This window comes from Lissotriton helveticus, chromosome 11, assembly GCF_964261635.1.
Source record: "Lissotriton helveticus chromosome 11, aLisHel1.1, whole genome shotgun sequence".
NCBI lineage: Eukaryota > Metazoa > Chordata > Amphibia > Caudata > Salamandridae > Lissotriton > Lissotriton helveticus.
In genome coordinates, this window is record NC_136072.1 from 234757441 (window position 1) to 234770260 (window position 12820).

A 12820-nucleotide genomic window follows, 5' to 3' on the forward strand; every position below is an offset into this window, starting at 1 on the left:
AAATGTGCTGTAAATGTGTATTTATATTCTTTAGACTTCCTCGTGCCATGCTATCAGTTCTATATTTCCTTCCATATTTATCTCCTTTAATCAGGAGCCCTGTAAGATGTCCTCTGTTTACTTTTATATTCATTTTGATATTACTGTGAAAAAATTCAATGCACCTGTACCAAGATTCAAATTAAATAGTGACCCTTTGTACATGTTTGCAACATTTCAAAGTGGTGAGGTGTAACAAGTTTCTCCAAACTCATTTGAGCATTGCGAGCAAGTCAGACCCTCTGCTCTGTTATTTAGAAACAGACCCAAACACCGTGGGGTGTATCTGGCAGTTTTGAAAATGCACTCTATAAATGTTCCTGTTATTTCATGCTGTAACAAGCATAGCTGACATCTCTCTAGGGTGGTTGAAGAGACTATTCTAGAAGAAAACTTTAAAAGAATGTAATACCTTGCATACCTTTGTGATGCCTTGGTCGTTTGTGTGGATTAGAGCCACAAGACAGTGCAGTTTCCGCTCCACTTGGGTGAGTAGACTTTGGTACAGCTTGTAATGGTGACCTGTAGTGGGCCTATGTGGGTATGTGTAAAGTGCAGAATGACCTACGTGTACTACCCCCTACATTAACATAATTTTCTCCCAATTGTGTTAAACAGTGCAGGAACGCATATTCTGTGATGTACCTGCACATTAAGGTCAGACAAAAAAGATAAAAACTCAAAGTACCAATTCCCCCTTTTTTTCAAGAAACTGGTTGGGGGTGTAAACAATGCAGTAACATGGGGTATATATATGTGGGGGAGAGGTGTCATATCGACTCATAACTGTGGGCCAAATGTGGAATAAATAAACGTATGCACTCACAAGGGGTTCACAGTCCTACCTACTCATGCCAGCTAAGTATGCTTCACACTCCTAGTCCATGCAACATTCCTACACCACCTCCTCGAAAAGCTTGGGGAACCAAAGGGCATTATATTGGGTATAAAGTGCAGTGTCTGTCTTTTTGAAGTGAAGAAGTAATCCTATTCCTTTGCATGGAATTCAGCTAAACTGATTCCTAAATAGGGATCCGATCTCAAGATTTTACCAGACAGATCACCATGCAATTTAGGTGGAGGCACAATGGAAAATGTTTGATTTGAAGTTGGTTTTGGCAGTTCTCATGGCCACCTTTTTTCTACCTGCACCACCCCCATCTACCAATTTCTTCTATCTCTATTGACTGGTGTGCCATCTCCTGTACAGGTTGAGAGCAATTCCTGTTACATATTCAGCATCAGCATAGAGTTGGGTGAGGGGGAAAAAGAGTAACTCTTGTAATAGAATATCAAATCAGAGAGAAGGGTTCTTTTTTTACCCTTCCCAGTTTCTCCGACTCAAAATCCTCCTTTGCCTTTATAACTGGGTACCACTTATTTACCTGATTTATGATTTGAAGAACAACTTAACTGAGTCTATAAACTGTTACTTTTATGTTTTATGTATCTTTTTACTTATTTTAAGGAATTCAAAGAAGGCTCGCCTTTTACCATCCGGCCCGATCTTTGAGATCTGAATCACTGTTTCTCGCTGTGGTTCCTCGTGTAAAAAGAGCCCGCATTGGAGGTCGTTCCTTCAGGCTGTTGGCGCCACAGCTTTGGAATACTTTGCCCTTGGCATTACGCAGTACTTCCAATCTGTTGACCTTTAGGAAGGGCCTCAAAACTTGGCTTTTTGCCCGCTAGTACGTTTCTTTCTTTCTCAGCTGCGCCCTCTTCCTATTTTCACTGTGTTGTGTTATTTTGCTACAGGCTTTCAATAAAAGCGCCGGGACACTCCATAGAGTAGCCGCGCGCTATACAAGACTAACATAACATAACATAACAAAATTGTTACTATTGAATAGGGTATTAGGATTGCCTGCTTCCCTGCTTTGCCATGCTCATGCCCGGTCACAGGTCATGTTCTGACACTGTGAGGACCGTTCAGGAGCAGTGCGGGAGCCACAAGGGACCATGTTGAGAGAGCCGTTAGAAAAAGGCTCGTGAGGAGGTACGTGGGTGCGGTGTACTTTGGAGTCACTACAGCGGTCCTTTCTGCCACGTCGACAGCCCATAACCCATTTCTGGTACTGCCTCCACCACTGAGCCCAGCTCACTTGGGGAGCCAGGTTAGCCTCAGGTGTATGGCAGGGCGGTAGGCTGCTTGCAGTAGGAGGGGAGCAGTATCACAGGAGTGTCTCTTTCTTTTTTAAGCCAGTCCAGCAGTGGCTCCCTCAGTGATTAAAGTATTACTATTAAAGTAGAAGGAACCTGCGTGAAAATTGTGTGGCAAGAAACCCGGAGAGCTGTAAGCCCTTGCCATGTGCTTTTAAAGGCAAACACTCTGACCGGTATCCTGTCTTTCCCTAAGTTCTGTCTAGCGCAGGTAGTGTTGGTGTACCTCACTAATTCATTATTTAACTGGGGCAATGGGAGCAATCGATAAGGAAATAATAAACGTAGAGGAGAGATTAACTATGTGTAACCAGGGAACGACGGATAATCAATTCCTGCCCAATCAGATACTGAATCTGACAAATCTCCCAGGGAAGCTGGCTAATGTTTGGGTACAAGACATGCAGCTTGCAGTATCATAGTCTCCCCATCTGACCTTGCTCCCCAGCTTCTCCTAAAGCGTATGAAGACACCAGCGGTCCGGCCCAAGGCATCTGCCACTGACTCTTTGATTATATCTGGTAACAAGTTGAGGGCCTCTACTAAGCCAGCTAATATAAAGGTCAGAACTACAGCTCCCATGATGCATCGGACGATACCAAGACACTGCTTAATACAGTCTAAGCATTGGAGTTCTTGGTGAAACCTTCATTGGATTCACTATTTTTTCCAGGTTGGCACACATGAAGAGAATTAACTCCAGCTGTCTTGGCCTATTAAGGGTGACAGCATCCCTCCCCTCCACCTTCTTTCAACCCACTGACAGCACTTCTTCCTTCATCTACTTCCACTGTTCCTCCTCTCTCCTTTCACCCTGCCCCTCCTCTCCACATGTTAACCTCCTCCTCTTCCATCTCAGATTTTTATTTTTGATGCTAATGCTACATGCACACACTGTAATTTGGGTGTACAACCTCAGTTGCAGATTCCCACCTGTGGCACCATCACTTTATCCATGAACCTTCACAAGAGTCTACCATCTGTTACCAACATACAACCTCACAAGGAGTTTACCATAGACACGATAGCCAGGAGGTCTGATTTTCTAGGCTTGCCTCCGGAAGTGACTCTCTACGTCATAGCTTTGGCAAATATACCTATTCTTTCTGGAGCAGCACCAGAATCCTGGGATTTATTAAGAAATACGTCCCTAAACTGGTTGAAGAACAAACCGGGCTTATAGGGGGGCCTCTTTGAAAACTTCAAAATGGCCAGATGGGTAAAATGGCTTGGCAGGGGTATCAAAACACTGCCTGGCAATTGTGTTTTTCTTTTGTTTGAATCACCAGCTCTAGTGGACACATTCCTGTTTTGAACCTGCCCCTTTTCAGTGTTTCCAAATCAAATATCTCTTCTTCCGCTAGGCTATTTTTAACAACCATTGCCCACTGCTAGAGTTTCTAGGCCGCCCATTAGCCCACTTCCGCCCCGGATTTTGATCCGTCTGTCTCAACCCATAACCACTTTTCCAACTTAGCGACATTGGATGGGGTCGATTAACTTGTTGCTAAATCATCAGTGGCCACTTCGTAAAGCAATGACTAATCCATAATAGCTGGGGGAGGGTGGGCAGAGCTGATCTTCATTAGAAGTAGAAGTAGATGCACAACAAAATACCTACAGAACTCTATTCAGGAAAGTAGGATGGTTACGTGCAAAAGCTAACTCCCCAGAATAGTTGGCATTTATTACTAACTTCCAAGATCTATGTCTCCAGGAGACCTAGGCTGTTCACATCAATGGTTATAGAAGGTTCCATGTTTCAGCAGTACCTTCTAAAACTTGTAGAGTTAAGGATGGTCTATGTGTTTATATCTCTAACTATTTGATTTCTTTTCCACATTACCACTGTGACGACCACTTCATATCTTCAAATTGTTGTCGTGGAAATGATGCCTTACTATCAGTTGGTACTTGTTAACTCTACAATAATGCTTTGCCTTAAGACGTATTGGTCGTTCTTTGACAGCTGAATGGACTCCATCTGTAAGAATAATATGAAAGACGTTATTACACTTTGGGGTGGTGATTTTAACATTTATTTGTGTCCCCTACCTTCTAAAAGTTTCTGTGGTCTGATGGACATCCATGTCTGGGCTCAATCACATTTTATTCATAATGGTTATGGTGCTAAACTAAATGAATTGTTGTTTAAATAGGACCTTGTATTTTGTAATGAACTGCGTGACCCTTAATTCCCATTTAAGTGCACTTTTAATGGAAGAGTTGCTAAAATTTTCATCGGTTACATCATTTCATCCCACAGACCTTCCCCATTGCTGTCTAATTTATTGCACATAGTATTTCTTTGAGTGATCGCTACCCACAGATTGTTCATTTAGATCTCAGCCTTGTGATGAAACATGAAAAGTCAGGTAAACCACGCATGGTCGATAATATGGATCTGGCCACATGCAATGGTATTGCCCTATGCTGTATACATGTCCATCCCAATGATCCCCTGGGAAGATTGGTATTTAAATGCAGTGAGGCTTTTCTGAGGCATGCCTGGATGGAGCTTCTTGTCCCAGCCATATTATTAAGGCCTTCCTTATATTACAGAGGGGATTAAGGTAAGTCTAACGGTAACAATGCAAAAATTGGCCCACAGTAGTCCACGCTGTTTTGATTCCATCTGCTCTGGGGCACTTAAACGTCTTAAAGAAGCTTTCCACTAATCTCCTGGGTGCCCACAGGAAATACAAATGTGCACATGCGGATATAAATTAGCCCTAAAGGGGAGGAAACGTGCCCTAAATGATGAAGCTTGGGAGCCCCTCATTGAAGCCAGCCTAAATTAGGACCACGCAGCTTTTTGGCGCACTATTAACGGTCCTTATTTAGGTAATTTTCGTGGCCCAAGCCATAGAGATTGCTATTACTGAAACTGATTGGATGACCCATTTCTTTAAATTCTATTCTAACTCTAATAAGGTACAGGCAGGGATGGCATCCCCAACTTAACTCTCGTATCTGCAAACCCATCTCACAATCCTAATTAATTTACATTCACTTTGGAGGAGCTAAATAGTCGTTTTGGCCAGCCAGAGTGGTAATGCACCAGGCCTGACAGTATTGTTCCTATTTACAAGAAAGGTGACCGTCAAACCCAGCTTGCTACCTCCCCATTTCACTACTTGATTCTGTGGTGAAAGTGGCAGATCGTATTCTCTTCAACAGACTAGAATGGTCCGAAAACAATGAGAATCTCTCCAACTGACAATGTGTCTTTCGGAGTGGTCTCGGTACTTGAACAGGGGTTAAACCTCAACCTCTTATTAGGAAAGTACACCTTGATTAAAAAGGGACACATTTTTAACTTGTCAATCTATCAAGTGCCTTTGATTGTGTTTTGTTTTATAAATTGTCTCCTATCATGACAAAGCTTGGCTTGGACCCATCTATAATACAGTTTTTAAGGGAGTTGTACTTGGGGAGTAGGTTATATACTTCATTGCTGCCATGATATGATAAATAAGGCTCCCTGTGTTCCGTTTTTACTGATTTTTACAGATTAATACAGACAGAAAAGTATAGCACCAGCACCGTTAATATAGAAAGGGAAGTTAGACAAGGCTGTGTCCTCGTTCCCTTCCTGTTCACTTTATATATTAACAGCTTGTGCACTGTCCTAGCGGGGAACTGTAGCGGTCTCCCACAAATTGGCTATCGCCCAATTCCTGCCCTTCTCTATGTGAACGATGCCGTACTCGTGACCTGGCCCCCTGGGTCTACAAAAGTTACTCAGCTGCATCATTGACTGTGCAAAATCGAGGTCTATTAGTTAACTTGAGCAAAACCTATGTATTGAAATGTGGAAAGAAACCAGCAAAGGGTCGCGACCACACGATCGGTGGCACTAAGATCAATTTTGTTTCCTCATTTGCCTATCTAGGCATTTTGTTTAAGAAGCATGGTTCCTGGAAATAAGTAATTAATGCTATGAAGCTATCTTTTATGAAAGCTGCTATAGCACCTTCTGATTGTGCGACCAAACTTGTCAGGAAGTCCTTTGAACAAATTGCTATCAATCTATAAGGTCAAGTGTTTGTCAACAGCGCTGTATGAGGCGGGAGTTTGGGGCTTCAGCAATAGTCAAGCCCTACAACTGGTGGGAAATTCCTGTTTTAGGAATCTCCCCTTTGTACCCAAGAGCTGTTTCACTTTTATTTGCCACACTTAATGTGGGCCCCCATTCCTATCTGACATAGCTGCAATACAGCCAATTCTGCTTTGGCACAATATTTGGACTAGCAAGGACACATCTCTAAATGGCAAAGCCTTCAGGGATTGTCTCAAACTGCCCTCATGTTTTGAAATTGTATGGCTGAATTATGTTAAAAAACAGTGTACGGACTTGGGACATCCAGAATTCTTAGATCGCCCAGACACATTAGCATGATGTGAGAGTAAGGGTTCCGATACCTCAAGAACCCTACAAGTTCCAGAATCCCCCGAGACTCTGCATAAATGGGGAAGTTGCCGATCACTCGGAATTCAGGAAGAAAGTCCACCCACCTCTCGTCTTTCTCTGCAGAGCTGTGAGGAAGCCAGTGAGGGCGGAGCTAACCCCGGAACCAATAACGCCTCTTCCTTGAAAGACAGGATTCGGCAAGAGGAGGGCGCGTTATCCTGCGGTAGCGGAACCCGAGAGGAGGAGCCGAACCGGAAGTACCTGGCGAGTTGCGGGAACAGGAACGCGAGGAGGACGCCGCAAGCAAAGACGGAGAAGACGACCACTAGACTGAAGATTGGTGGCGTCCACCAGAGGAGGCTGAGGAGCGGGCGTAACTCCGGAGAGTTACGGCAGGGTCGGTGAGTCACACCGCTTCACGGGCAGTTGGGGGGGGGGCGAAAACGAGGGTGGAGGTAGGGAGGGGTTGTAGAATAAAAGGGAGGGTGTTGTTTTTTTGGATTGACACCTTTGGTGCCTAGGACCTTTCTGCACTTAACCCCCAAACCACCGCATTACCCTTGAGTCCTTCGGAACCGTGAACCCTTCTGCACTTAAACCTTAAATACCCCGCACTACCCTCAGTAAAAGAGATAACCCCTATTCCTAATCACCTCTGTTTTCCCCGCCTCATTTAGAAATAGTGCTTTCAAACCACCGGGTGTTGGTGACGGCAGCCTATAACCTCATACTACAATACCACTGACGGCCCTCATTCTTTCTTTTCTCCTTAATGAACCTCCGGAATCGGACACCATCACGGAGAGGGAGGAGTCTCAAGCCACGGCCACTGGCCCCATACTGGAAGACATCAAGGCCCCTGTGACAACACCTGAGGAGTCAGAAGAAGAGGACACTTGTTTTACCACATCACCTTGCCCCACTGTACTTCCTGATAATAAATCAGCCGCTATCAGACAATACATCCAGCCTCCGCGTTTATATATCCGACCTGCCCTCCCACACATGAATTAGAAGAAAGGATCTTTAAAAGGACTGTTTATCCCTGCTTGAGGACCTAAGATTCACCTCAGAACTTCTTAAACTCAGTGTGATTAAAAATCTAACGATATTGGTCACTTTTAATATGCAGCCATACTTACAATATGTGCATAGTGCCAGTCACAGGTTTGTTTTAACTCGATTCAGATTAGACATTTTGCATCGTCTGGTAAGCTTCCCTAGTGTTAATGACTAGTCTGAGATTTTAATTAAATGTTCTTGTAATAACATCTAGAATCCGAGCACTTTTCACATCATCTTTTTTTGCACATTTTACAGGGAAATGAGGAAGAGCTTAATAGTACACATACTGAGATTATTCAAATTTAAACAGTGTCGCCCGGCATATCTGTTTTTGCAAAATTTGCGCACGCTAGCTATCTGCTGTGCAATGTAAAGTTACTTATGGGCAGTACATCGGTCCAGGAAATTCTTGTTTTAAAATAAAATGCTCTTGTCGTCTTATGATGATTTTTATATTCATTTCACTCTTTGCACTAGCAGAACACAATGTTATTTTTGCTGGATTTGTATGCCTCAACTTATTTATGTATGTTGGATTTTATATTATTAATGATATTGTATTATGCTTTTATGATTTTGTACTCCCATAAAATCGAATAAAGCATATTTTGATCGGATTTGAATGGAGTTTGACTTCCAGCATTAACATTAGCTGAAAAAAACGTCTGCATTTTCAGAGCTTCAGCCTCAATGGTTTTACATTCTAAAAACCTCTATAAAAATATTTTCAAATGTAAACTACAACAGTCTCCAAATCGTCGTTTGACCATGTGTGTCATGACAATCTTAGTCGTTTGACCATGTGTGTCATGACAATCTTAATGGTAGTAGATTTTACTGAATTGTAATACCTTTTTTCTCCCTTTTAAAGGTTCGACATTGGTTGCACCTCCTTCCCCGAGTGACTTTGATGAATTTGTCATCTGTCAGATGCCTGTAGAGGTGATTGGCAAAGAAAGTAAATCTCGAGTATCAGTCACATTAGAATCAACAGGCCTGCCAGAGGAAGGTGGAAAATATCGAGTTAATTACATCTTGTACAGGTGATGAACAGTGTTGGGTTTCTAGTGGGTTGTCGTTTTTCCGATTGTGAATTCGGATTCTTTGTAGTTTGGCAAGTTTCTTTTTTTGCTTACTTCATTTGATTGTGTACTTTCTGATGTCTAATATTTCACATAAGTCTCAAAGAAAGCCTTTCTTTTCATTGTAAACTCCTGCATGCGTATGGTTTTTCATCCACCTATAGGCTACTGTATTGAGTATTTCTTTTAAAAAAAACATAAGTTCAACAGATACATTTCATGCACTGCAAATTGCTCTGTATTGTAAGTCATCTTTGTGAAAAGTACTAGAATGTTGCATTTTAATTTGCATCCGAATGGTCAATATCCTCTAGTGATAATCGGATTCAGAAGCTAAAAAACGCTTCATTTAGGGCCATATGTATCAAGCCTTTTGCGAATCACAAACAGCCTTTTTGCATGTTTTGGGATGGATGAAATATTCGCAAAATAAGGAATAGCAAAGATTTGCGATTCCTTATTTTTCCATAGCATTTAAGGAATCGCAATTTTGCGATTCCTTTTGTATGTAGCATTCTTGGGTTGCGAATTATGGTTAAGAATTCGCAAATTACCACCAACTTGTAGTTGATGGTAACTTGCGAAATTTTCAAAAAATGCACAATTTGGCATTTTTTAAGGTGGCATGTGATGCACATGTATGTGCGTCATATGCACACACATGTACATTTCAGGGGTGCAGCAGGGTGACTTTGAGACACCCCTGCACCCTTGAAATAATTCTCAAATTGCGATTAGCAAATTGCGAATTCGCAATTTGAGAATTATTTCGCAATCATTCCTATGGGCCTCCTGGCCCATAGGAATGCATTGGAAATTATTCCTTAATTGCGAATTCCCAAAATGCGAATTCGCAAATAAGGAAGATTAAGGAATCGCTAAAAAATAGCAAATTTCTTCATACATACCATTTTGCGATTCCTAAATAGCGATTCCTTAAAAATCGCTATTTAGGAATCGCAAAAGGGTTTGTTGATACATATGGCCCTTAATTCCGCCTCCAATATCACAAGGCCTTGGTACAGGAAGACGTTTTTGCGAAGAGAGCAGAGCAGAGTTCCAATAAGAGTTAAATACTAGCCTCTCCCTTAGAATGTGTCCGCACAGCAAGACATAACGCTTTCCAATGCTGTGTGCCGAATTTAAAGATGAATATGGTTCTAGTCTGGGTTAATACAAGTTTGTCCAAAAAGCAAGTTATTTATAATTTGGGTTCCCGGTTTTATGGTATTTATTTTTGGGACATTTTCGTCTGTATTTATCCACATTTATTTTTTGTCAACTTTATCTGTATTTATCCATATTTATTATGGATTTTGTGAAAAAAATAAAGCTGAAACTGGTATATTTCCGTATTCAATCAATAAATATGCAGTCACGCTTGAATGCCTGCCAGGTTTCAGAGATATGGACACCAGCAGAAGATAAATCAATGCATTTATATGAAGATATGCACATTTCAGTATCAGCCTTGTGCATAGCTACTGCTGGTTAAGCCTCATTAGTAACATTTCTTTTCTTTTAAACCCCCTTACCGATCAATCCACCCAGTTATTGGCCTGGCAGTCATGCAAAGTGTATTTAGAAGCACTGAAAAAGCACCCAATTTTCGTTTTTTAATCGCATTTAAAAATAAATACAGACAAGAAAATAAATGGTTTTCTGTCTGTATTTATCTGTAAAAATCAGTAAAAACGGAACACAGGGAGCCTTATTTATAATATCATGGCAGCAATGAAGTATATAACCTACATGTAAATGCTTTGCTGTTGCCTATGTGTCTGTCCATCCATCCATCCACATGGACTGCATTTGAGGTACATAGTATCTGTCGTTGGACCCTGAGGGAGGTCACAATATTTACATAAGTGGAGGCTCCCATAGGCTGTGTATCCGTGACCGCCGAAGGGATGAATAGGGCACTATACGCGAAAAATGCAGTCCATTAATGCTTAGAGTTTTGAACAAGCCCAAATGCACTTCACTTTATAGTGCAAAATGGACTTGGGATGAAATTAGCATTTTTTTAATTAATAAATGGGGGTGAAAAGGGAAAGGCATATATTGCCATATTTTTTAAAATGTAGGTAGAAAAAATGATAGAGGAAACATTGTACATGTAGTCTACACTTGTCATTGGCCCTTTCATTTTGAACTCCTAAGCACATAAAAACCACATTTGTTGTTGAAGTTCTTTTATTCATTGCGCTGTAGCTTTCAGATTATAGAATTTAAAAACAGCAGGGCTCGAAAAATCCAAAAAATGGTACTAGTCCTGCAGGACTAGTACCTTAAAAAATGTCCTCGACCTAACTGCAACCTACTTGACCTCCGTCTCTGAAAGCAGAGCAAATGTGACAAGATAATAAGATTTAAAGGTATCTTTATTGCTCATTAACTTTGTGAGCAATAAAAATGCCTTTAAATCTTGTCACATTTGTTCCGTTTTCACAGACGGAGGATAAAAGTTGGTTTGTTTTCCTACTCGCCAGAAAGGGCGAGTAGGACCTGAAAACAGCTCGACCTTGTTAAATTTAGCTTGACTATCCGAGTGGTCGAGTGGAATTTTCGAGCCCTGAACAGTATTAGGAAGAGAACCTCTAGAAGAGCTCCGGTTAGTGCCCGGCATTTATCAATTCGAGCAACAGGTTGCGATACGAGACACTGGTGAGGCCTGGTAGCGGTTCCTGTATTCCGGGACCTGGACTACGGTGAGTCTCAGCGGGAGCTCATTATTGGCAGGGCAGGATGCGGCCACTGTCAGAGCGTCGCATTGTGGCAGCGCAATGACGTGTGGTGTTTTCATACTCCCGTAGCAATCCAGCAAGTGCACCTGTCCTAGTTTCGGACCTGCTAAAGGTTGTCAGCCAAGCCAGTTTGCTTGCCCATCATCTCACCAGCTTACCTTACTTGCCTGTTTCACCCTTCCACTGAGGACTGAGGAGGAGGGGCAAACAGGGAGTAGTGGACAGTCAATAGCCCAGCTCCATAAAACGAACCAGGAGATTTAGGTGAAAAAAGAAGGCAATTTGAGGTCCCTGCTGCACATCTGTCCTTATTTACTTTGTAAAAACAACAGTTGGTGGACAGAATGCAGAACAATGTCATACATTCACCCCAGTACAGAGATCTGGGCCTAAATCCATCGTTTTTTTGCTCACCACACCACCCCAATTCAGACATGGCCATATGCAAATCAGCCTTGACCCTGTACCTCATGGGAACAGTCCAGCCCGAACTGCCAAGCCATGTCTTCCTTGGACCGGAATCAAGCATCCTAGGACCGGTTTCTGGCTATCAGCCATCTTCAGCCAGGATAGCTTGACTCCAGTGGTGTGGAGAGCACGGGACTCACGTCTGAGCATACCCGTCCCACTCGGGGTGACAAATGCAAAAACAAGAGTTGATGGACAGAATGCAGAGCCACCCCCTTTTGTACCGCTTATTTACTTTGTGTGCCCTTGCTTCGCCATCTAAGATAGGGGGTTAACTCCAAGTTCTGGAGCTGCATCTGCGGACAAGTGTGTTTTTATAAGATGCCATCTAGGTGCCTGCACTCTGGTCGGCTATTGGCTCAACTGGTCCATATGCCTGCCACACCAGCTTCCCCCAAACTTTTAAATACTATTTTGCGTAAGAAGCCTCAGTCCCATTTGTCTCCTGAATGAAGTCTCATCACTGTGTTGTCTTTGTCCTCAAAGATGGGCAGAAAATAAGAATTTGCAGATGTCTTCAGAGGCAAATAAAGAAGATGATTTGAGTTTAGTTACGGCTATGTCCTAGGGCACCGTTTCATGTCACATTAATCGATTTGGCCACAATCCAGTGCGGCCCATCTCTCATCATTTAAGAGAGTCCAGTAAGCAATGTCGCCCAGTGGAAGCAGTGGAAGGGATGGGTATAGAGGACATAGAGGATTTAAAGTCTGCTCCCGAGACGACTACTGTTAGAATCGAAGTCTGGGCCCAAGAGTCTCATGGCCAAAACTTGTTGCTCCTGCATCAGGAATGTCACTGTGTAAAGAGACTTCTCAAGTGATTCATGGTGAACTCTGTGACGA

At 42.4% G+C, this 12820-nt stretch overlaps 1 protein-coding gene across 1 annotated transcript in view; it reads left to right on the plus strand.

Annotated features, from left to right (window-relative positions):
• Positions 1-12820, plus strand: part of HPS3 (HPS3 biogenesis of lysosomal organelles complex 2 subunit 1) — a 356110-nt gene that overhangs the window by 97220 nt on the left and 246070 nt on the right. The window contains exon 3 of the mRNA XM_078668013.1: positions 8550-8721. Coding sequence (XP_078524139.1) covers positions 8550-8721 — 172 coding nt within the window. The remainder of the gene's footprint in view (positions 1-8549; positions 8722-12820) is intronic.